General features: G+C 42.5%; 1 protein-coding gene across 1 annotated transcript in view; it reads left to right on the top strand.

Moving 5' to 3' along the window:
* The window catches only part of LOC135203591 (kinesin-like protein KIF11), a 152,368-nt gene that overhangs the window by 10,571 nt on the left and 114,967 nt on the right, over positions 1-26,830 (top strand). Inside the window, exons 2-4 of the mRNA XM_064233376.1 lie at positions 20,583-20,727; positions 21,557-21,706; positions 26,176-26,333. Of these exons, the coding sequence (XP_064089446.1) occupies positions 20,583-20,727; positions 21,557-21,706; positions 26,176-26,333 (453 nt within the window). The remainder of the gene's footprint in view (positions 1-20,582; positions 20,728-21,556; positions 21,707-26,175; positions 26,334-26,830) is intronic.

Here is a 26,830-nt window from a genome sequence, read left to right as displayed (position 1 = left end):
ACGAGAGTGTTCACGCTGGTGTCTGCTTGGGCCCATTCGCACGGGATACGTCTTCTGAGGTATCTCGACGATTGGCTGGTCCTGGCGAGCTCCCGCTCGCAGTTGCTGCAGGACAGGGATCGACTTCTAAAGTTTTGTCGCGATCTGGGGATCGTGATAAACTACGAGAAGTCCGATCTCGAACCCGAGCAGAAGATGAAGTACCTGGGTAGGCTGATCGATACGGTAGCAGCTCAAGTCCGCCCCGCAGACTTGAGGATCAGCAAATTCAGGGAGGCAGCCGGCCGGTTCCTGTCTCGGCAGGAACAGGCAGCTCAGCAATGGCAAGTCGTGATCGGCCACCTGTCGTCACTCGAGAAGTTAGTTCCTCACGGACGTCTTCTTCACCTGCGGTCTCTCCAGTGGAGACTAAGGGAAGAGTTTTGGTCACAGGTAAAGGATCCACCTTACTTCCCCCAGTGTCCATCACGGAGAAGGTGAGGCAGGACCTAGCCTGGTGGCTCGACGACAGGAACCTCTTAAGAGAGTGCCCCTACGCACTCCCCCTCCGGAGATGCTGCTGTTCTCAGACGCAGCGACCGAGGGATTGGGCGCACCACCTGGAGGAGTTGCTGGCTGCAGGTGTGTTGGGACCATCACGACAAGCACCTTCACATCAATGTCCTGGAACTCAAGGCGGCGTTTTACGCTCTCAAGAGTTCCAAGACCGCTTGATGGGACACTCAGTGGTGTTGATGTGCGACAACACCACGGTAGTGGCATACGTCAACAAGCAGGGGGGCCTAGTGTCTCTCCCGCTACACCAGTTTGACGTGCAGGTGCACGAGTGGGCCACGGCTCATTCGATAGAGCTGTCAGCACGCTACATTCCAGGCAAGAGGAATGTAGTAGCGGACAAGCTCAGCCGTCGGGATCAGGTAATAGGGACCGAGTGGTCCCTACACCCAGAAGTGGCGGAAAGGCTCTTCAACCTGTGGGGGCGTCCAGGTCATAGACCTGTTCGCCACCCGGCACAACAAAAAACTTCAAGTTTTTTGCTCAGCCGTGCCGGACCCATGGGCAGCTGCAGAGGACGCTCTTCAACACCCCTGGGACAACCTCTTCGTCTACGCCTCCTCCCTTTTGTCTGATTCGGAAAGTGATCAGCCGAGCGCTGGTCACTCCCAATCTCAGGATGATCCTGGTGGCTCCCAAACGACCTCAAGCCGTTTGGTATCCGGACCTGCTGGCTCTTCTTGCAGAAGAACCGAGAGAGATGCCCCACTGGCACAACCTTCTAGCCCAGCCACACGTAGAGCGGTACCACCGAGCAGTCCCAGTTCCCTACAACTTCACGGCTGGCTGTTATCCACCATCTCTTGCGAACGAGAGGCTTTTCTCGCAGCGCAGCAACAGAGATGGCTGGACACGTCAGACAGTCCTCTGCAGCTGTGTACCAGGGGAAGAATGGGCCGTCTTCTGTGGTTGGTGTCGTAGACGGGGTCTATCTCCTCTCAGAGCCACTCTTCAGCAGGTAGCGGATTTCCTAGTATTTCTTCGCCGAGAGAAGCTCCTCTCAGTACCCACAGTTAAAGGATATAGAGCTGCACTGGCACTCGTCCTAAAACTGAGGGGACTGGACATCTCGAACTCGTTCGAGATCTCCTTGCTAATGAGGAGCTTCGAAAGGTCTTGCCCACCCAGGGAGCTCAGGCCACCTGAGTGGGATGTGACTCTCGTCCTTAGGAGTTTGACTCGAAGACCATTCGAGCCACTCCGAGAGTCGTCAGACAGGGATCTGACCCTCAAGACCCTCTTCTTGCTGGCCCTGGCATCGGCGAAGAGAGTAGGGGAACTTCATGGTCTGTCCTTCAATGTTAAACATTCCAGGGGCTGGGGATCTGTGACGCTCGATTTCGTCCCGAATTTCGTAGCTAAGACTCAGAATCCGTCGATCCCTGACGACAGGTTCGAGTCTTTCACAATCCCCTCCCTAATGGATTTCACCGACAACGATACGGATGAGATGCTGCTTTGTCCTGTGAGGGCGCTACGGCGCTATCTGAAGAAAACTCGACACCTCAGGCCTGAGTGTCGACGCCTCTTCGTTAGCACTGGGGTTACCAAGAAGAAGTATCCAAGAACACGTTTCTTTCTTTCTGGCTGCGTGAGGTGATCAGAAGAGCGTACGAGGCTGATGGTAGTGACGACATCCGTACGCTCCGACCGAGAGCCCACGAAGTCAGAGGTATTGGACCCTCTTTGGCGTTCCGCAAGAACTTCTCCGTGGCGCAGGTCCTGAAGGCAGGTGTCTGGGCCAACCAGACTACCTTCACGTTCCTTCTACCTTCGGGATATTGCCCACAAGTCCTTGGATACTTTTTTCCTTGGGACCTGTGGTGGCTGCTCAACACGTTGTGTAAGCTTACCCAGCACCCGAGCAGGCAGAACAGCATCGATTCCTGGTGTGACTGTAGGAATGAATGGTTGAATGAGAGTGACTGGCTTCTCTTCTCCACTCTCTCTCTCTACCTGTGGGCAGAGGGTCACGGTCGTCACCATGCGGAAAGGAATCCGATGCAGGTAAGCTACTCAACCGAGCCCCAATCTATCCTTTAGTTAGGGATAGAAGCAAATATCCTCCACTCCCTCCAACAAGGGGGAAGGAGTGGATGCCTACATTGAGACAAACCCATAAACTTTATGTTGGCTCCTGTACAGGAACAAGTTCTTGCAATGCTGGTACGAAGAGATACGCTTGCCTCTCTCTTATATTACTTGGCTCAGAGGTCTGACCATTGATCCTGCGGTGCACACCCGATCAATCGGACAGAGGTTTGGATCCCTCCCTTGCTCTTACGACAGGGAGGCATTCCAAGGTTGGACGAACACCAGTCTGTTCACCAAAAAGACTCAAGATTCCACCCACCAAGAAGTGAGTCTTCCTATTGTTAAAGGACCGAGGGTTTGTATTACGTATCGGAACAAATGACAATTTGTCGAAAATTGCATTTTTCCTAACTATACAAACCTGAGGTCCTTTACATATAGTCCCACCTCATGCCACCCCTCACTCTGCAACTTTTTGCATGGGCCTAAAGCAAAAGCTGATTCTTCACCGCCCGGGCGCGCGGCGCGCGCACGACCGGACAAGCAGTTAACTACCGTCTCCCCTTGTTCGAAGCTTACGACCGTCCCAGCTGCCGCTAGTTACCTTACCTATTGTTTAAAGGACCTCAGGGTTTGTATAGTTAGGAAAAATGCAATTTTCGACAAATTGTCATATTGTCTTGCCTTTTGCTAAGATACGTTCAATAAGAAAGATATTCCAGCCTTTCAATGCTGATTACCGTAGGTAACATTATTAAAGGAATCTAACGCAGCAGAACATATATATTATATAATGTTCTCATGCTTACGAAAGCATGGCTTATTAGAGTACATGCTTAGTGAGAAGATGAATGTAGTAGAGAATTCACTTTTAAGTCTACGGTATGGTTCAAGTCTTATGGCCTTTCATGCATCAGGGCGCTCGACAAGATCCTCTCTGAGATGCCCTTGGTGTTCTAGGCACCAATACGCTCGGTAAGACTCTCGCGAGGACGTCTCTTTGGAAGATGCTCAACGTCCTACGCATTAGACGTGAGGAAGCTTTTGCCGATGCTCGACGTCCTACACGAAGAGACGCTCATCAGGACGCTCTGGAAGACGCTCGACGTCATAAACAAAAATTGAGAAGCTTTTTGGAAGACGCTCGATGTCTTACACATCTGGACGCTCGCCAGGACGCTAGCGAGGACGCTCGCCAGGACGCTAGCGAGGACGCTCGCCAGGACGCTAGCGAGACGCTCCGCCAGGACGCTAGCGAGACGCTCGCAGGAACGTAGCGAGGACGCTCGGCCAGGCCGCAGCGGGACGCTTTGAAGACGCTCGGATCCTACACGTCATGACGCTCGGTAGAGCACTGGCCAGGACGTTCTTCAGAACGATAGGCGTCCTACGCATCAAGACGTTCGGCAGATTCCTGCAAGAACGCTCTTCAAGATGGGCGTCGTCGAAGTAGAGGAAGGAGTTTGGTCTCGTCAAGATGTATCGACTTCGCTTTCTACGAAGGGAGCGTTCAATAGAATCCATCACTTGATGAATTCCAGGAAAAACTGTAAGCAGATTTCGGTGTCATAAAACGCCTCGTCTGCTTTCGGATTGCGCTGCCGAAGGGGAACATTAAGGTCCTTCCTGTCGTAAGCCCAGTCTCTGATTAGGAATCTTGCCCTTCCTCGATTTCTGCGGGAATCGGGAAAACTATATGCTCGAATTCCTGGATTACTTTCTGTCATGTAAATGGGTTAGTTCTCATTGACAAAGATCTTCATAACATTTTATCGCTTAAGCGGATAAGCTCTCATTAACAAAAATTCGAGAGAGCTCTCATTCATTAGAGAGAATTTTATGTTCAAGTGACTACAATACTTACGTATTTTATCTTTGCGTCATATTACTAATGTAGGGTTCAAGTCATATACGCATATCATGGTTACCTCTACAGATGGCAACCGAAAAGACGGTTATTGTAAATGTATTAATCCCCCCGTCCTTCCTGCAAACTTCCAGGAGTTTCCGCTGTAAGGACAACGCTAAAGGTATTGTTACAAACAACACTAACTCAGCGTCGGCATCTAGCGAATATGTTTCGCTTAAATATGCCTGCTTGAGAATTTCCTTATCGATATAGTAACAAACCTATTCCTTCGTAGAAGAGAGTAGCTGGTAAACTCAGGCAGAATAGTGCGAGACGAGAGGTTGCTGTCATTGTGGATGACGCAGTATATTTAATCGGTACTCCAGGCAACTTTCCAGGAGTTTCCGATTTAACATTTGGTTAATTAAGCGTAATGTTACGACAACACAAAATCAGCTTCTGTATTTAGCGAATTTTGTTTCGCTTAAATATGCCAACTTGAGAGTTTCTGTTCAAATAATGTAAAATCTATTCCTTAGATGAATAGAATAGCTGGCAACTCGCATAAGACTGCGAGAAGGTGAACATAAGCTGCTGCTGCTGCCTGTGACTGTCACAGTGTCACCAACTCAGTATCAGGTAGCTCGCTGTTAAGCTCTGTCGGTTACGTCTCTCTCTCCCGCGGGATTGATTGACGAACCATATCTCTACCCTACAATCATGACTTTCGCCTCGGGTTGAGGGGATTTCTAGTAATCATGAATAAACACGACTTCCTATTTGCTAAGAAATTTTCAACAGAGATATCTCTTAGACTGTTCAGCGCTGCTTACCGCACTGTAACAGAATTCTGTACGAGTTTACCGCGGCATAGCACTATAATAATGCTCTCCTGCTTATGCAAAGCGCAGCCTTATTAGGAAGGAAGCATGCTTAGTGAGGGAATGGATGAGTCTGCTGGGGACCATTTCCTCGCTGGAGAAGCTTTGTTCCCTGAATAGAACTGCAATTCAGACCTCTACAGTTTTTCCTGCAGGAGGACTGAAATAACATCAAAGATCTAGAAATAATTTCTAAACATCTCTCATTTGTGGGTTGACGATCACCTCAGGTGATACCGAGAGGGTGCCAGGCATACCGACAGAGGTACAGAGGTCCTGGCACATAATCTAAGAGAATTGGAAGCAATTTGGTTGGCTCTCCAGTTCCTCGAAGAGTGAGTTTTTGGTCGATTGGTCCAAATCATCTCAGATAATTTCGCAGCTCTCTCATATCCCAGAAGAGAGAGATGGTTATCGACATAGGCACGGAAACGTAACGATCCTCAAGAGGTTCGTTACACTATTGCACGTCCGTGCGGATCTTCTCTCTCCGATCGGCGGCAGCAACTACTGACGTCTGAGTAATCCTCGCTTAGAAGTATGTCGAGAGTTGTGGAGACGTTGGAGACGTCCTTTCGTAGATTTCTTCGCAATATTGAAGACGAAGAGCTTCCTCTACGTTGCTCCCTTATTCTCGATCCGAGAGCGGTAGCAATAGACGCAATCATATAGTATGGAATGGGGATAGTATGTTAGTCTCTTTTCCCCTATTCAAAAGCTTAGGAAAGCTGATAAGATAATCGCTGGCGTCAGAGGGAGCGAGAAAGACGCTGATCGCCCCATGTTGGCCTTCGAGAGGCTGGATTCACAGAGGTCACGTCCTTCAGAGGGCATTTTCCAAGGACCCTTCCCGAGAGAATCGGTCTACTCTAACAGCCTCACTTCGAGAGGTACCTAAAACCTCTCCGCTCTGAGTCTGGATGCGTTCAGACTGTCGAGAAGCGAGAGGATCTTCAAGATTAATTACAAGTTCTCATTGCCAAAGCAAAGCAGTGCTGCATATTTTGCAGTGTACCAATCGGAGTGGGCCGCTTCTGGAGATAGTGCAGGAAGAATGACTGCTCCTACACCTCCACCTCTGTGAATTACTTTACCGTCTTCCCTTTCCGTCTGAATTATGGGATAAGCTAACAGTCCCAACGATTGTAGAATACGGAAATATGTGTTGACGGCCTCTAGGCTCAGAGATTCGGATCTGTCAAACAACAAAGCCCTTCACGATCTTTGAGGTCTGCGGAAATCTTGATGAGCTTAGACGTAGTCTGAAGTTCTTGATGTCAAAGCATTTCGACCTCTCCTTTCTGTAAACTTAATACGTGACCAGAAAGGCTAATTTTCTAAACCACTTCTAGCTACGGCATTGAGGTTAGTGAGGTTTTAGCCATCATCAGAGGTTTTGGCTTTAGAGGACATAATTCGGTGTCCTCTAAGCCTTCCGTTCTTGCTAAGAACGAAAACCCGTCTAACCCTTGCCCAGAGGCCTGAGATCAAGGGGATGGCACAAATTATTGGGCAAGAGCCACAGAGAGTCCTGTGCCCTGTCGGGCTCTCAAGTTTTATCTTGATAAAACTAAAGAAAGTCAAAGGTCATTCGGACAATCTGCGGTGTTCCGTAAAAGACCGGACTTGCCCATGTCGAAAGAACGCCCTGGCGTTATTTTTAAGGAGTCTTTCTAAGAGGCTCATTCGTCATGTTTGAACAAAGATTTGAAACCTTTTAAAGTAAATGCTCACGAGGGTGAGGGCGCGGCCTCGGAAGCATTTCAACAGAGCATGACACTCAGTAATATCCTGAGTGCCACGTTGAGCGAAGCAACTCTGTGTTCGCTTCACAAACTCCCCGACGGGATGTGAAGACGGAATATGAGATCTGCGAGTCGCTAGGACCATACATATCCGTAGAAATATTATTGGAGGCAGGAAGCAGCACGAATCCTATCCTATAGAAAAGGGATAGGTGTGCTTTTAACTTTGAAGGGTTGGTCGCTTGAGGCGCTTTCCCTTTCGTTAGCCTAGAAGTTATGGGACTAACTTCGATAGGTTAGGTCAGGTGGTGGTTTTAGCTTCGTTGCCCTCACAGTATGGTCAATATGGTCTAGTCACATTGTGGTCACGCCCCTGTTGACAGATCATCAGAGCGCACCAACTACACAGGTCACTACCTTGTTGGTAACTCTAGTAAAGCAAAAGCAGACTTCGGTGACAGTAATCAAGAAGTCAGCTATGCTAACAGGTAAGGAATCAAGATGTCAATCATCTGCACTTGAGGTGTTTCCTAAATCCTTCTATTCTGTCCCTTCCCACCTCCAATGGTGGGATTCAGCTATATATATATCTGACAGGTAAGTTTCATGAACAAAATGTTATTGTTATGATACAATAAAGTTTGTTCATACTTACCTGGCAGATATATATAATTAAAGTACCCACCCACCTCCCCTCAGGGGACAGTGGTATGAAAAATCTGAATAGAAAATGGGAATGATTCCTGATATCCGCCTCCCAGCGGCGGGAATGGGTACTAACCACCTGGCCGCCCACTGCGTGTGCCGGGAGTTTTGAAATTCTGTCGGACGTCGGAGAATACAGCTATATATATATCTGCCAGGTAAGTATGAACAAACTTTATTGTATCATAACAATAACATATTTATTCATTAATATGTGTAATAAGTGTTAGAATTGATTGAGGAAATATACTGACTTCCTACTTTAGGGAGTCAGTAAAGCATGTAACTAGATACGTTTCTTTTAAAAGTTTTTTAGAAACTCGTACTAACGAGCAATTAGAGTATTAACAGTACTAGTAGTGTTGCATCCTCATCACCTTCTTACTTCGCAGAAACTTCAAATTCATAATTGCAATTTGAAGACAAGGATTGTGGCTCAAAATGCGAGCTATTGAAAGGTAAGAAGTGATTACTAGTGTTCCCCATTGCAGTGGAGGGTGCGTCTGATCGGCTCTGTCTCGCTCCCAGGCCTAGACCTCTTTCAAGCTCCCAAGCCCAGGGGAGAAGGAATGTCGAAAGCCGTAAGGGGGTTTCAGAGAATCCCCACCGGTCAGGCGTCCCCTCGGCAGGTTCTGTAGAGCGTCCCAGACTGCCAAGGATAGCCATTGAAAAGGCATCCTTAAAAAAGTGCGTCTCTTCATCTTACATCTGAAAAGACGAAGAATGTATATGTTTTGATGATCTAGCGCGTTCTCTGAAAACTAAGAGAACACTGAGCAAGAGCCAGCCAGGAACTTAGGAAGCCGCGTTCCAGCAAGCTAGCGTGAGCCACGTTCCAACAGCCAGCAGCGAGCCGCGTTCCAGAAAACAGACTAGCGCGAGCCGCGTTCCTACAACCAAACGCGAGCCGCGTTCTAGCAACTGAGCGCGGGGGGGGGGAGCCGCGTTCTAGAAAATTTTTTCTTGGCGCAAGGCGCCTTCAAAGAGACGAAGCGCCAGCCTGGCGCAAATTGCAACAGAAAAAACAGATGGCTAGAGCAAGGAGCCTTATAGTACAGTGGCAATCAGAACGATCCTTCCATTGAACGTTTCCGGGCAAGAGGCTCTTTCTAAAAGGGGTCTAGTAGGCGCTCGGAACTATCAGGGCGCACGGGACCTTCCACACAAGCGAACGTTCCAGGAGCGAGTCTCCTTTCTAGCGTGCGGAAACATTCCAGGCGCGCGGAACTATCCAGGCGCTAGGCGCAAGGAGCCAGGCGCCAGAATATTCCAAATCTTCTTAAGAGAGAGAGGTCAGTCGCGAGGCTCCTCTGTGAGTAATGCGGACACACTCCTTCAGCTCATTGGCCTTCTCTCCCCTCGTTATGAAGAGGCAAGCGCTTTGGGAGTTTTTCTTATAAGAATCTCATCGACGTTTGGCGGATAGGAAATATCTACTTCCTTCCGTAAACCCTACAGACGAACAGGAATTCTGTCTCTTCCGCGATTTATGAGGAAATCACGAAGATTTAAAGAGTTCCTGGATTAACTTCCTTCCTTAAGGAGATATATATACTCTTTCTATCATTCTATTAACGAAAAGAACGAAGACAGTAAAATTTTTCCTTTATCTGCCTCGGCAGGGAAAGAAGGTAGTTGAGTATCTGCTGTATGAGAATACGATACGGCAAATCACACATACCGTAGTTACTTCTTTGTAGAGCAACTCAATTATCAGTATCCTTCCAGGAATTTCCTAGGAAGGACTACGCTTAAAGGGATTGTTTAAGACAACACCTACTTAGCTTCTAGATTTATCGAAGTCTTGTTTCGCTTAAATATGCATTAATAAGAACTTCTTGAAGTTCGATAATTTTATAAGATTCCTTTATTTAATGGAGTAGCTGGCAACTCTGGAAGAGTAAGGCCAGACGGCTAACGGAGACTGCTATCGCGCCTTAGAGAGTAATAGAGACCAACGCAGTAACATGTAGGTGTCGGTCATGAGTGTTTGGTTACATGTCTCTCTCCTGCGGGATGGAATAACTAACCGTGTCTCTCCCCTACAATCGCGGTTTTAGCCTCGGATTGAGGGGATAGTTAAGCAAACATAAATAAAATATTGTCTGCCTTTTGCTAAGAAGCTTTCAATAAGAAATATATTACAACCTTTCAATGCTGTTTACCGTAGGTAACATTATTAAAGGATTCTAACGCAGCGGAACTCTATATTATATGATGCTCTCATGCTTACGAAAGCATGGCTTATTAGAGTACATGCTTAGTGAGAAGGATGAATGTAGTAGAAGAGAATTCACTTTAAGACTACGGTATGGTCAAGTCTTATGCGCATACCAGAGGTTAACTACAGAATTCCTAGTATCCTTACAAAGGTTTCCTAGATTAATGCTGTTTACCACAATGTGACAGTATTATAAAAGGAGTCTAATACGGCAGAGCACGAAATAATATAATTCTCTCATCCTTTCGAGAAACGCACACAACCTTTTTAGAATCGGATATTGCTCAAGAGAAGATGGGTGAGTCGGATGGGAAACATTCTCTTAGTGGCAGAAGTTGTTTCCCTGAATGGACTATACTACGTATATAAAAGTTTTTTCCTACTAAGAACGGAATTAACACGTGAAGGATGTCGGGTACCATAAGGGCACAGATGTTCTGGCACATACCATTAAAAGAAACTAGAAGGAAGCGCCAGCCTGGCGCAAAGCGTCAGAAGCGCCAGCCTGGCGCAATGCGCCAGAAGTACCATCCAAGATATTTTCTCGTTTTAGCGAGTTATTAACCTAAGAGTCCAGTAGTGGTTGGTTTGGTGTTTGCTTCTCACCTCGGTGGTCGCGGGTTCGGTTCTCGGCCATTCCATTGAGGAGTGAGAGATGTGGATTTCTGGTGATAGAAGTTCACTCTCGACGTGGTTCGGAAGTCACGTAAAAACACCATACAAACAAACCAGTAGCCTCTCGGAGGCTCGGTAACGGCAAGATTCGTTCCTGATTTCGTTACCCATTTAATCGGAAAGGGGTCGCTTACAAGGAATGATGAAATGATTTTTTTTTAATCACTTAGGCCAATTCCACGACTCTCTCATATCGCAAAGAGCATCGAGAATCTCTTTTTTCGCCCCTGTTCGCGTTAACAAAAGAGAACCTATTTGGGAACAGACACGGAACGTAACGATCCTTAAAGGTTCGATGCAAGATTTTGCATGTCCGTGAGAACCTTCTCGATCGAAGATAATAACTGTTAACGTATGTCTAACATTTATTGAAAAGAGTTTTGAGAACCTGCGGAAAGTCTTCATAGATCTCTTCGCAAGGCAGTCTATAGGAACAGGCTTCCTATAGACTGCTTCCTTTCCTCAAACCAAGAGAGGTAGCAATATACGACATCTTTAATTTAAAGAAGGGGAATAAACTTTAGTCTTTTTTCCCCTAGTTATAAATTCTTAACAGATATTAAGATAAATGGGCGTCAAAGGAAGAGAGGATGAATGCCTCATTTTGGCCTTAGAGAGGTTGGATTCACAGAAGTCACGTTCTTCTCACAGCATGTTTCGTAAGGCTTTTCCAAGAGTATCTGGATATTCTATCAGAATCTATTATAAATAGACCTGAAAAACCTCTCCACTCTGAGTCTTTCCACGTGCAGACTGACCAGAAGTGGACATGAATGAGAGGATTTTTCAAGGTAAATGACAATAGTCATGGCTAAGACAGAATTGCTGCATATCGTGCTAGATGGAATGAGGAAACTGTCTCTTCCGATACCTCTGTGAACCACATAGCGAGGTTTTTTCTTCACTTTCAGAGGAAGAATCACCTATGTATATATCTGCTATCAAAGAACGCAGTAAAAGGCTATACTCTGTCTCTACAAGGGGAATTAGAGATAACAGAGGATTAAGATCTTCGGGATCTATACGATACCGCAATACGACAAGAGTAGGATATCATGTAGTACTTCGAATGGAATTTTTTTTTGTGGCCACAGATTCCGTGTTCCGACAAAATGGAACTGCTCCTCATCAAACTTCTTTGAGGAAGTTTATGAAGGAATTCTTTGTTTCTCTTTAGCCCTAAACGACCAAGAAGACAAGTGAATTTTTTGTGCATTGGAATCTCGCATCAGATTCAATGGAGACTCGGCAATGGGTTCTTGCCAGCATAGTATGTCTGGCAAAAAGAACTAAATCCCTCTATTCCTGACGCAACGCTTTCAGATAGAAGTTTAGTTGCCCAGGCAGGGTACTTACATTTTCATCTACAGAAGAAGAGATGGTTTAAACGTTTGCCTACAGAGTCTTCGGGGTGCGATGAGGGCTCAAAATGCTTCCCAGAAGGTATTCAGAAGAATACAATAAGAGCTAGAAATCAGGGTTCCGCCCAATTTCAGCTCAGTCTCTCCTTCGACTTCCAGACTCCTTCCTTCCTTCGGGCAAGGATAGGGAAGATTCTGCAACGAGGAACCTCATCAACATGTAAGAAGAGATCTCGTTAGCAAAAGAAGTGTTCACGAAGGATCCTCCTCGGAGGAAGACTCTTCTCTCTCGTATTGTTAGATATCCTGTCGTCTACTGGGTGTAGCTGACTAAAATCACCTCCCCTTGCCAGGGGCCAAAAGCTCAAAGGGGAAGAATTTCTTCCACCCTTCTCCAGTCTCCTGATAAACTATGTGGACAATGTAGCGCCAGCCAAGCGCCAAATGCCAATACAGGCGAAAAACGCCAGAGGCGGACAGTTCCAAGGAACTCTGTCATGGTCGGATACTGAGAAGGAGCGGGCCTCCAACCTGCGCAAATGCGCCAGAGGCGAACAATCGGACAGATATAAGAGTGTCCGATGTGGACATCGCCAGACAGCCTAGAGACTCTTCCAAGCTCGAAGCTCCAGCAAGTGTGGAGGAGCCAAGCCAGGCGCGAGGCGCCAGCCAGGCTCTAGGAGCCAGCCAGGCTCTAGGAGCCAGCAGGCTCTAGAAGCCAGCCAGGCGCCATCCAGGTGCCAGGCTCCTTCAAGGGTAGGCTCCAGTCAGGATTGAGGATCCATCCAGGCGCAAGGCTCCTTCCAGTAAAGAGAAACCTAAAGCTCTGTCATGTAAGAGGGCCTAGTCCCCACCCCCATTGATATGATACAGGTAAGGCTCTGCCATGTAAGTGGGTCAGCCCCCATTGGCACGATCCGAGAAGGCTCTGTCGTGTAAGCGGGCTAGCCCCCATTGACATGATCCAGAAGGGTTTGTCAGTCATAGGTCCCTACCTCGCTGAAACTCTTGAGGCATGCAGACTCATAGACAGTAATCATGAAGTCTTCTGCCAAGCTCCAGGCGCAAGGCGCCAGCCAGACGCAAGGCTCCAGCCAGGCGCGAGGCGCTAGCCAGGAGGGAGGAGCCAATCAGGCGCGAGGCGCCAGCCAGGCGCGAGGCGCCATCCAGGCGCAAGGCTCCAGCCAGGCTCTAGGCGCCATTCAGGCGCAAGGCTCCAGCCAGGCGCGAGGCGCTAGCCAGGCTCCAGGCTTCACCCAGAAGAGATCTATATCAAAGAATGCCCTGGCCTTCTTTGAGACAATGTGATCTCCTAAGCACTTGACAAGTGCATTGATGATTCCTTCAAACAGCTGAGAATTAAAAGCGCATGAAGTGCGAGCTTTTCGGTATTCTTGTTCTTTCCTTAACAATATGTCATAAGGACATATTAGCTGTCACATACGGGAGATGCACCTCTGTGTTGACTTCCCATATCCGAAGGATGTCAAGATAACCTACGAGAGATCCTTCTCTCTTGGTTGATACTGTCTGCGGATACATTGCTGGGATAGGGACCGATACTGATCCTTAACTAGTGAGTTAAATTTTAGTTAACGTCGTGTTTTTTCTTTGGGTGTTTGAAAGGAGTTTGGGGATAACTCTTTTCAACTTAAGCACTAACCCTCGTGTTAGGATCAGGTGATCGGGATCGGTGTTGTGCTCCTTAATTATGCCACTAGGCATAGGCATATTGTCATGTAAGAGGCTCTGTCGAGTAAATGGATAAGACCCCATCGACAGACCCACAAGAACTCTTAGCCATAGGTCACATCCTCGCTGAGGCTCTTGAGGCGAAGCAGATTCCTAGGCATTAGCCATGGAATCTTCCGCCTGAACAAGTAGGAACCAAGGTTTTATTTATTTATTACCTACAACGTATGTTGTTTACCTGTCTATTCAGTAAATAGTTGTCTCTTACCCACCACCAAGGGTGTCAATCAGCTAAGTATATATCTGCCGGGGAAGTTGCATGTACAAAAATGATATTGTTAGAATACAATAAAGTTTTGTACATACTTACCCGGCAGATATATACGATGAATGGCCCACCCAGCCTCCCCTCAGGAGACAGGTGGAAGAGAAAATCTGGTTCTAGAACAGGAACAGTTCCTATTCCTGCCACCCAGCGGCAGGGGGGTAGATCACCTGACCTACCTGCAGCGTGTGCCGCGAAATTCGAATTTCTGTCGGACGTCAGAGACATAAGCTAAGTATATATCTGCCGGGTAAGTATGTACAAAACTTTATTGTATTCTAACAATATCATTTTTTACAACTGTCACAGGGAAAAGAGGCCTGCACTGGGTGTGAAATATTCACTTAACTTCCCATGGAAGGTACAAACATTTAAAAAAAAAAAAATTTTATACCATGTGAATATACATATCTTCCTCTTTCCATTGATTAGTTTTTTAATTTTTTATTTTTTTTATTTTTTTTTAATTGGCCACCCTTAAATTTAGCCTGGTCGTGGGTGCATGCATTAGCGTATATTAGCCCAGACTGTGAGGGTTAAATATTCTGGGGTCTCTAACTGGTAGGAACCTGTTGATTAGGTCTAGCTGACATCGTAGGACTTTGCCTAGACTTAGGATATTATAGATCTGATATTTTCGAAACTGCATAAACTCACTAATATTTTGGATCAAATGACCACATATTACACTTTCTATTGATAGTGCACAGCTGGCTTTAGTGTCAAGTCTCATAAGCTATGCATTTTTCAAAACTCAGGTAGGCTGTGAATACCTAAAGTTATCCTATGATATTGCTAGAATTTTATAAGGTGGACTTTATTGGCTAAACTAGTCATTACTGTCAGTTTTCACGTATTAGGTTAGTAATTGCAGGTGCACTGTAACTCATACTACTGATGCTGTGTATCTGTGGCTTGTGAATTTCTCCAAAGAACTGTAAGATATTGGAGACTTGGAACCTTTGAACTCAACTGCTGTTCCTCTTCATCATCTTTATCCTCTTATCTTCAGCTTTACCCATTACTATATGGAGTTGCAGTTTCCTATCGACCTTCTCTATCTTCTCTTAAACCTTTCTCCTGCATGTCATTTGCAATTCTAGCCTTCCATCTGAACTTGACCACCACCTCTGCATAACATGGCCAAACCAATGTAATCATTCTTATCCTCCTTTGATACTTCACGTACAGTAACTGTTCTTTTTGTACATGCAACTTCCCCGGCAGATATATACTTAGCTTATGTCTCTGACGTCCGACAGAAATTCGAATTTCGCGGCACACGCTGCAGGTAGGTCAGGTGATCTACCCCCCTGCCGCTGGGTGGCAGGAATAGGAACCGTTCCCGTTCTAGAACCAGATTTTCTCTGTCGCGGTAGTATCAACATATGTTGTTGCTACCTCCTGACTTGATTTTCGTTTTTCATCGCCATCGATCTTCTGGGCTGTCTTTTGCAGGGAAGTACTGGGTCTTTGGTTCGGCATACGCTTTTATTAACTTTTTAATGAATTTGGCTTCGAAAATTTCGAAGAATATATGACGTGTAACTACCGAAATTTTCGGTAGACACTCACATAGTTTGCAAGAAAGGGAAATATTATTTATTCATTAATATGTGTAATAAGTGTTAGAATTGATTGAGGAAATATACTGACTTCCTACTTTAGGGAGTCAGTAAAGCATGTAACTAGATACGTTTCTTTTAAAAGTTTTTTAGAAACTCGTACTAACGAGCAATTAGAGTATTAACAGTTACTAGTATGTTGCATCCTCATCACCTTCTTACTTCGCAGAAACTTCAAATTCATAATTGCAATTTGAAGACAAGGATTGTGGCTCAAAATGCGAGCTATTGAAAGGTAAGAAGTGATTACTAGTGTTCCCCATTGCAGTGGAGGGTGCGTCTGATCGGCTCTGTCTCGCTCCCAGGCCTAGACCTCTTTCAAGCTCCCAAGCCCAGGGGAGAAGGAATGTCGAAAGCCGTAAGGGGGTTTCAGAGAATCCCCACCGGTCAGGCGTCCCTCGGCAGGTTCTGTAGAGCGTCCCAGACTGCCAACGGATAGCCATTGAAAAGGCATCCTTTAAACAAAAAGTGCGTCTTCATCTTACATCCGAAAAGACGAAGAATGTATATGTTCTGATGATCTAGCGCGTTCTCTGAAAACTAAGAGAACACTGAGCAAGAGCCAGCCAGGAACTTAGGAAGCCGCGTTCCAGCAAGCTAGCGTGAGCCACGTTCCAACAGCCAGCAGCGAGCCGCGTTCCAGAAAACAGACTAGCGCGAGCCGCGTTCCTACAACCAAACGCGAGCCGCGTTCTAGCAACTGAGCGCGAGCCGCGTTCTAGAAAATTTTTCTTGGCGCAAGGCGCCTTCAAAGAGACGAAGCGCCAGCCTGGTGCAAATTGCAACAGAAAAACAGACGGCTAGAGCAAGGAGCCTTATAGTACAGTGGCAATCAGAACGATCCTTCCATTGAACGTTTCCGGGCAAGAGGCTCTTTCTAAAAGGGGTCTAGTAGGCGCTCGGAACTATCAGGGCGCACGGGACCTTCCACACAAGCGAACGTTCCAGGAGCGAGTCTCCTTTCTAGCGTGCGGAACATTCCAGGCGCGCGGAACTATCCAGGCGCTAGGCGCAAGGAGCCAGGCGCCAGAATATTCCAAATCTTCTTAAGAGAGAGAGGTCAGTCGCGAGGCTCCTCTGTGAGTAATGCGGACACACTCCTTCATTCATGCTCTTCCCTCGTTATGAAGAGGCAAGCGCTTTGGGAGTTTTTCTTATAAGAATCTCATCGACGTTTGGGTATGATGGCGGATTGGAAATATCTACTTCCTTCCGTAAACCCTACAGACGAACAGGAATTCTGTCTCTTCCGCGATTTATGAGGAAATCACGAAGATTTAAAGAGTTCCTGGATTAACTTCCTTCCTTAAGGAGATATATATACTCTTTCTATCATTCTATTAACGAAAAGAACGAAGACAGTAAAAATTTTTCCTTTATCTGCCTCGGCAGGGAAAGAAGGTAGTAGAGTATCTGCTGCATGAGAATACGATACGACAAATCACACATACCGTAGTTACTTCTTTGTAGAGCAACTCAATTATCAGTATCCTTCCAGGAATTTCCTAGGAAGGACTACGCTTAAAGGGATTGTTAAGACAACACCTACTTAGCTTCTAGATTTATCGAAGTCTTGTTTCGCTTAAATATGCATTAATAAGAACTTCCTGAAGTTCGATAATAATTTTATAAGATTCCTTTATTTAATGGAGTAGCTGGCAACTCTGAAGAGTAAGGCCAGACGGCTAACGGAGACTGCTATCGCGCCTTAGAGACCAACGCAGTAACATGTAGGTGTCGGTCATGGGTGGTTGGTTACATGTCTCTCTCCTGCGGGATGGAATAACTAACCGTGTCTCTCCCCTACAATCGCGGTTTTAGCCTCGGATTGAGGGGATAGTTAAGCAAACATAAATAAAATATTGTCTGCCTTTTGCTAAGAAGCTTTCAATAAGAAATATATTACAACCTTTCAATGCTGTTTACCGTAGGTAACATTATTAAAGGATTCTAACGCAGCGGAACTCTATATTATATGATGCTCTCATGCTTACGAAAGCATGGCTTATTAGAGTACATGCTTAGTGAGAAGATGAATGTAGTAGAAGAGAATTCACTTTAAGACTACGGTATGGTCAAGTCTTATGCGCATACCGAGGTTAACTACAGAATTCCTAGTATCCTTACAAAGGTTTCCTAGATTAATGCTGTTTACCACAATGTGACAGTATATAAAGGAGGTCTAATACGGCAGAGCACGAAATAATATAATTCTCTCATCCTTTCGAGAAACGCACACAACCTTTTTAGAATCGGATATTGCTCAAGAGAAGATGGGTGAGTCGGATGGGAAACATTCTCTTAGTGGCAGAAGTTGTTTCCCTGAATGGACTATACTACGTATATAAAAGTTTTTTCCTACTAAGAACGGAATTAACACGTGAAGGATGTCGGGTACCATAAGGGCACAGATGTTCTGGCACATAACCTTAAAAGAACTAGAAGGAAGCGCCAGCCTGGCGCAAAGCGTCAGAAAGCGCCAGCCTGGCGCAAATTGCGCCAGAAGCGCCAGCCTGGCGCAATGCGCCAGAAGTACCATCCAAGATATTTTCTCGTTTGTTTTAGCGAGTTATTAACCTAAGAGTCCAGTAGTGGTTGGTTTGGTGTTTGCTTCTCACCTCGGTGGTCGCTGGGTTCGGTTCTCGGCCATTCCATTGAGGAGTGAGAGATGTGGATTTCTGGTGATAGAAGTTCACTCTCGACGTGGTTCGGAAGTCACGTAAAAACACCATACAAACAAACCAGTAGCCTCTCGGAGGCTCGGTAACGGCAAGATTCGTTCCTGATTTCGTTACCCATTTAATCGGAAAGGGGTCGCTTACAAGGAATGATGAAATGATTTTTTTTAATCACTTAGGCCAATTCCACGACTCTCTCATATCGCAAAGAGCATCGAGAATCTCTTTTTTTCGCCCCTGTTCGCGTTAACAAAAGAGAACCTATTTGGGAACAGACACGGAACGTAACGATCCTTAAAGGTTCGATGCAAGATTTTGCATGTCCGTGAGAACCTTCTCGATCGAAGATAATAACTGTTAACGTATGTCTAACATTTATTGAAAAGAGTTTTGAGAACCTGCGGAAAGTCTTCATAGATCTCTTCGCAAGGTAGAAGACGAACAGGCTTCCTATAGACTGCTTCCTTTCCTCGAACCAAGAGAGGTAGCAATATACGACAATAGGGAGCCGATACTGATCCTTAACTAGTGAGTTAAATTTTAGTTAACGTCGTGTTTTTTCTTTGGGTTGTTTGAAAGGAGTTTGGGGATAACTCTTTTCAACTTAAGCACTAACCCTCGTGTTAGGATCAGGTGATCGGGATCGGTGTTGTGCTCCTTAATTATGCCACTAGACATAGGCATATTGTCATGTAAGAGGCTCTGTCGAGTAAATGGATAAGACCCCATCGACAGACCCACAAGAACTCTTAGCCATAGGTCACATCCTCGCTGAGGCTCTTGAGGCGAAGCAGATTCCTAGGCATTAGCCATGGAATCCTTCCGCCTGAACAAGTAGGAACCAAGGTTTTATTTATTTATTACCTACAACGTATGTTGTTTACCTGTCTATTCAGTAAATAGTTGTCTCTTACCCACCACCAAGGGTGTCAATCAGCTAAGTATATATCTGCCGGGGAAGTTGCATGTACAAAAATGATATTGTTAGAATACAATAAAGTTTTGTACATACTTACCCGGCAGATATATACGATGAATGGCCCACCCAGCCTCCCCTCAGGAGACAGGTGGAAGAGAAAATCTGGTTCTAGAACGGGAACGGTTCCTATTCCTGCCACCCAGCGGCAGGGGGGTAGATCACCTGACCTACCTGCAGCGTGTGCCGCGAAATTCGAATTTCTGTCGGACGTCAGAGACATAAGCTAAGTATATATCTGCCGGGTAAGTATGTACAAAACTTTATTGTATTCTAACAATATCATTTTAAAATTCATCGCTGAACCCATCTTTTCTTGTGACTCCACACATCCATCTCTGCCATATCCATTTTCTATTCTTGAGGTTTATCCATCAGCCATGTTATGGCTCCATAAAAGATCGCTGGTCTGACTACACTTTCGTAAAACTTTCTTTGAACCCATGCACTAATCCCTGTCACACAGTATTCATGGTGACCTCCATTTTATCCAAGAACTTTGTATTCTATGGTTGATTTCAGTCATATCTCATTATCAGTCTTGTTTGACCCTAGATATTGATCTGCACTGGTTCTCATATGAAGGAAGCACGGGTGTGCTTTCTTCAGTGGTCTATTTTTTTGCTTGTATATATAGGGAAATTTTGCATACTTTTGTGTAGTGCATTGCACATGCAGATTGGATTTGTGTGCTGCCTTGTACAGTTTGATTTTTTATAACTGGTTGATAACTGAATTATCAACATGATAGTATACTCATTTTCAAACAGTTTATACATCTATATTTAATTGTATATGTTCAGTAATGGAGGTTATTGACAAAGGTGAGGCAGAGTTAATCTGAAATGGATGTAAGTAGCCTCCTTAAAATTTAATTTTTAAAATAGTTATATTATTATAAACAGCATTATTTTGTGTATTGTTTCTAATAATTAGATGCTTGTAAAAACATTGTTTTTGTTGGTTTCTAAAAGTTTTACACTCATAAGTGTGGTTACCAATGCTAAATTTTCCTGAATGTCAGTTTAAAAAAAAAATCAATGTTTTTTACATCACTGCATGGTCTACATTTTATACCCAGCCTATGAAGTTGGAAGTAGCGCAGTCCACCTTTGGCCTGGGACAATGGAGATTAGCCTATTTCAGGCCACTGGCAAGTATCAGTTTTAAGAACCCCAAATGTGGTCCTGCTAGGCTTTTTTTTTGGTCAGAATTTCAAGATGTATGTATTTTTCTTTAATGAGCAAATTTCCATTTCAGACCTTTGAATTCCATAGAGAAGAACAGCAAGTCATATACATGTGTTGATTGCACCAACCGTGAAGTCACTGTGAAAGAGCGACCACTGGACAAGTTTACCAAGACTTTTTCTTTTGACAGAGTGTTTGGTCCTGATTCCAAACAGGTACTGCATTGCTTTTTTATTTTAGAAATAGTGAAATATTATCCTCACATTTGCATAATTTTCCTTCCTTTGAAAATTAACTATGTGAGGACATAGTCATTGCCTTTGTCAGTCTAATCTTATGGAAGATATTGCTTTTATTACATTTGTAAAGTGTAATGTTATGAAATGTGCACTGAATAGACTTTAAAAGATTATTTACTGGGTACTTTACCTCATACTTTTGCTTGTTGAGACTAAAAATTTATACTCGTTCAGTGTTTTATTGACAGCTTCAGCCAGTGTTTTGCATGGCTTCATAAAAAACATGAAAGTTCATGTTTGTTAATGGGGTCATGCTAAACACTGGCTGAAGTGCTTCGTGTGCATTAAATCTTTTATATCCCTTTAGCCTTAACGGCTAATTGTACTTTCATTTAAGTATCAATTAGAAACTTGTTTGGCTATTATATGTAGGATGTTACTCATAAGATTAATTCTCAAAGGGACTGGTGGGGTTTTTTGCTTCTGTTATCCACAGTCTCTTAATTGTGTTTATATATATTTTGAATAGCTACTACCACTGTATATGGAACCAATTTTATATTAGTGATTGCCATCTTGAAAAACTGGATACAGCAGTGAGCAGCCTTTGGACGTGTGTGTTTTTGTGGTCTTCCAACCTAAATTACTTAATACTTTTAGCCTTCATTTGTCTGTTTTCTGGGGGGTTAGTGCTTAACATTAGGGCCTAGCTTTATTCATTAAGTGGGTTAATAAAACAAGCAAAATTGATCTGTACTGTTGTGTGTGATTAAGCAGATGATTAATTGTATGGTTTCTTTTACAGGTAGATGTCTATAAAGCAGTTGCTAAGACTTCAGTCGAAGAAGTGCTTAATGGGTTCAACTGTACAATATTTGCCTATGGACAGACTGGCACAGGCAAGACTTTCACGATGGAAGGAGATAGAACAGCAGATAATACTTCTTGGGATGAAGTATGTGGCTGTTTTTATAATTGTTTTACTTTCATGCTGATTTTCTCAACATAATGTCAGTACTGGTCAGTTTGCGATATATAAACAGACACATATAGATTACATTTAATGCAAATTAAATCTTTAAAATCTTGCACATGGCATTAGAAAATAATGAATGATTCTGAATAGTCCATGAATTTAATATTAACCCTCTTACGCCGATTGGACGTATTAAACGTCGAGTCAAAATGTCTCCCGTATGCCGATTGGACGTATCATACGTCGGCTCAAAAAAGTTTTTTTAAAAATTCGCGGAAAAATACTTATAGGCCTACCAGCCGAAAACTTTTGTATCACGCGCCTTGGGGGATGCTGGGAGTTCACGGATCAAGGCGTTGTTTTGTTTACAATCGCTACGCAGGCGCGCAAGCGCGAATTTCTTTCTTATCGCACTAAAAAGTATCAGTGACACATCTCGGAAATTATTTCGTCACTTTGACATAATTATTGCACCATTTTAAATTATCCTTTACATGAAGTATTATATATGAAAATGTGCGCAATTTCATGCACAATACAACTAAAAAATACTCATGATTGTAGCTTTTATCAATTTTGAAATATTTTCATATAAATAACGATAAGTGCAAAAATTTCAACCTTCGGTCAACTTTGACTCTACAGAAATGGTCGAGAAACGCAATTGTAAGCTAAAATTCTTATATTATAGTAATATTCAATCATTTGCCTTCATTTTGCAACAAATTGGACGTCTCTAGCACAATATTTCGATTTATGGTGAATTTATGAAAAACTTTTTCCTCACGTTCGTGCGATAACTCTTCCGATAAATTTTTTCGTGCGATTGTCCTAATGTTTGCACCCTTTTAAATTTGCCGTTACATAAAGTTTTATATATGGAAATGTGCGCAATTTCATGCACAATACAACAAAAAACAACCCATGGTTGTAGCTTTTATCAGTTTTGAAATATTTTCATATAAATAACGTTAAGTGCAAAAATTTCAACTTTCGGTCAGCTTTGACTCTACCAAAATGGTCGAAAAAACGCAATTGTAAGCTAAAACTCTTATATTCTAGTAATATTCAATCATTTACCTTCATTTTTGCAACGACTTGGAAGTCTCTAGCACAATATTTCGATTTATGGTGAATTTATGAAAAAAAAAAAAAATACGTTCGCGCGGTAACTCTTCCGAAAAAATCAGAATTTTTTTGTGCGATTGTCGAAATGTTTGCACCATTTAAAATTAGCTGTTACATAAAGTTTTATATATGAAAATGTGCGCAATTTCATGTAGAATACAACTAAAAATGATTAAAGGTTGTAGCTTTTCTCTTTTTTCGAAATATTTGCATATAAATCACGATAAATAGAAAAAAAACCACGTTCGGTCAAATTTGACTCTACCGAAATAGTTGAAAAACGCAATTGTAAGCTAAAACTCTTACGGCCTAGTAATATTCCGTCATTTTCTTCATTTTGAAACAAATTTGAAGTCTCTAAAACAATATTGTGATTTATGGTGAATTTTTGAAAAATATATTTACCTTCACTCCGCGCGCCGATTCGCGGCCGCAAGTCTCCGAAATACGTACATGGCATTATCCTAATATTTGCTCCTTTTCATATTAGCCTTTTTATAGAGTTTCATATATCAAAATGTGCGCAAATTCATGAAGAATACAATAAAAAATAATTGAAGGTTGTAGCTTTTTCCATCTTCAAAATATGTGCATATGAAAAAATATATATATTAAAATTTCGACATTCGGTCAAATTTAACTCGTCCGAAATGGTCGAAATCTGCAATTCTAATCTAAAACTCTTACAGTATCGTAATATTCAATCATTTGTCTTAATTTTGAAACAAATTGGAAGTCTCTAGAACATTATTTAGAATTACGGTGAATTTTTGAAAAAAATATTTTTTTGCGTCCGCGCGTTACGAATTCGTACATCATTTTGTGATAATATTTTTCCGGTGTTGCTTTTATTGTTTTACAATGTATTATATATCAAAATGATCGCAATTTAGTGTACAATACAACGCAAAAAAAGTAACTGGTTAGCTTTGACCGTTTTCTGCACAGCGTGATTTGAATACAATTATGTATGAATTTTTTTTTTCGCTACCATATATCGCATTATTTACATATGATAATGATATTATTTTTCATTTCTGATGGTTGCATTCTAAACTTCAGGCAATGACAAAAAAAGGAGCCAAAAATGAACTAATCTTCAAAAGGACGCGCGCTGTAATTTTTTGAAAAAATTATTTTTTCCACTTCCGCGCTCACTCCAAACCAGGCCCAGCATACGGGAGACGTTTTGATTTTTAGGGCTCCGGCGTAAGAGGGTTAACCATAAATTTGAAAGAAAATTTTTCTTAATCATTGTTTCAGTTATAAGTAGTATGTAGTTAGTGCGTATATGTCAAGAATAATTTTTATGTATTTCATTTGTGTTAGAATGTTTTGTGATGCATACAGTGGTACCTCAGACTTCAAACTTAATCCGTTCCAGAAGGCTGTTCGAAGTACGATTTGTTCGAAATATGAAACAAATATCCCCATAAGAAATAAAGGGAATCAGGATAATTCATTCCGGCCAACCCAAAAAGTTCCCCTTTTCACATTTTTTCTATTATTAATGTGTTCAAAAGTTAAATTAAGAGTGCAAAGTAATGAAACATTGTTATATGAAGTAAAATTTTTTAAATGTTATTTTTTCTGTGTACAATTTACAAACTGGTGAAAATGGCACAAGGGTGGGCTGGGGGTTGATGGAGGGAGGAGGGACGGGAACCCTGTGAGGAAACCGAATTGGTTGCATTAGGCAAAGGTTGATAACAAAATCAATTTAATTCACATATTAGGGGCAAGGATAATCAAGGAATCGATAGTGTGTGTCAGAGAGAGAGAGAGTAATCAGCGTGTTTACACTTGGGTCTTAAGTGCATGAAAGAAATTAATTGTGCCACAATACATCAACTTACTGTTTCCAAACGGAAGACTAAAAACAAACATGAGGATTTTGCAAACAAATAAGTAATAAGTCAAGAATGCAAGGTAAGGAAAGAGATAAAATAACTTTTCACAAGTAAGCTGTTTAAACCAAGAATTGAAGGCTTGCAGAAGTTGAAAGCGGTGTCAGTTTGTTTATTACAGAGCTTATTTACTTTTACAGTAGTAAAAAATCGTAGATAGGTATTTTACCGTAACAAAAATAAAAGTGATTTGGGCAGATCAAGTGTAAGTGAAAGAAATGGGTGAATATCATCCCAACCCAGCTGATAAGTCAGTGGGAAGCAGAGCTCTCTCTCTCTCTCTCTCTTCTCTCTCTCTCGTCATTCTCTCATCTCTCTCTCTCTATCTTCTCTCTCTCTCTTACTCTCTCTCTCTCTCTCTCTCTCTCTCTCTCTCTCTCTCTCCACACTGAACACTGATGCTTGCTTTTATATATATATATATATATATATATATATATATATATATATATATATATATATATATATATATATAATATATATATATATAGTATATAGTATATATATATATATATATATATATATATATATATATATATATATATATATACTATTGCATCTGATTGTTTTCATGTTTTATCATTGTTAAATTTATTATTTAATTTTTTATGTGAATTGGTACTGCTTTTGTGTACATATAGTAAAGATTTGAGATTTTACTGTCTCTTCTCTCCTCAACAATACCACAACACACGATAACTAAAAATGATTCATTCTTAATTCCTTAAAAATATAAATGCCCCTTCCCTCTACCTCAAGTTAGCTGTGTATCCCTGCAATTACGAATGATTTTGTTAATTGTTTATGCTAAATTTTATTGTGAAAAGCTTTGTTCTTTCATATGCTGTTTTGTTAATATTGTTCAATAGACCATTCACTCAGCGCACCGAACACTGGCTCAATTAAGACTTTTTTTTTTCTCTCTCTCTCTCTCTTTCTGTATTGCTTTTGATTGTTTTCATATTCTATCATTACATTAAATTTATTGGGAAATTCCCTTTTTTATGTAAATTGTAATTGCTTTTACATACATACTGTAATATTTTAACTCTCTTCTCCTCTCCTCAACATATCAAGCTCCCTCATTCAGTCTCAAGTCAGTGGGGTGTGACGTCACCGCGGTTACGTACGATTTTATACATCTTTTATGCTAAATGTTATATGGAAAATTAAATTTTATATTAAATGCATTATACTTTTATTTATTTTGTTGAATATGGTTATCATTTAACTATATATTGCAAATGGTAAAAAATTTTCTTGAAAATTTCATTTGAAAAACCGAAAGTTCGACATGAAACATTCAACAAATGAGGTACCACTGTATTTAAGAATTTTGAGTTAACATATTGTATGGTAAGCAGTTATATGCAAGACATTATTTTGTATTAATCCAAACAAATATTTTGTCAGGATCCATTGGCAGGAATCATCCCACGATGTGTCAATCATCTGTTCGATGAACTTCGTTTACAGAAGTTGGAGTTCACTATGAGGGTATCGTTTCTTGAATTATACAATGAAGAACTCTTTGATTTGCTCTCTCCACAAGATGATATGTCTAAATTAAGGTAATCAGATTTGTCATTTTCATACAACATTTACAAATTTTAAAAGTTTTATCATTTGTATTGTTTATTTTTAAGTATTGCTTGGAGTCCACTGGAGGACATGTAGACATCACTTTTGAACTCTAAAACTATAGCAATAAATTTTTCTGTAATTTAAGACAGGTCCATAAATTGTAAAACCTACTCATTAAGAGGCTCCAATATAACATCCTCTAAAGAAAAGTATGTAGAGTTCATTAATTTTTGCCAGTGGAACTGTCAGGGATTAAGAGCTAAATGGGAATAATTAAGGCTGCTCATATCAGATGTGTCTCCAGTATATATAGTTGTGCAGGAGACCATGATTAGCAATATGTGCCCCAGCCCACAAGAGTATAATTCCCTTATTCAATAGTTACCACGTCCCTTTGTTGTTCTGGGAGATATGAGTAGCAGAAGCCCTCTTTTGGGTGACATCATCACCAATCAAAGAGGAAGGTACAGTCACCTCTCAATTA

The sequence above is a fragment of the Macrobrachium nipponense genome, chromosome 36, assembly GCF_015104395.2.
Source record: "Macrobrachium nipponense isolate FS-2020 chromosome 36, ASM1510439v2, whole genome shotgun sequence".
NCBI lineage: Eukaryota > Metazoa > Arthropoda > Malacostraca > Decapoda > Palaemonidae > Macrobrachium > Macrobrachium nipponense.
The sequence above is the reverse complement of the archived record's forward strand: the minus strand, read 5'-3'. Positions and strand labels throughout refer to the sequence as shown.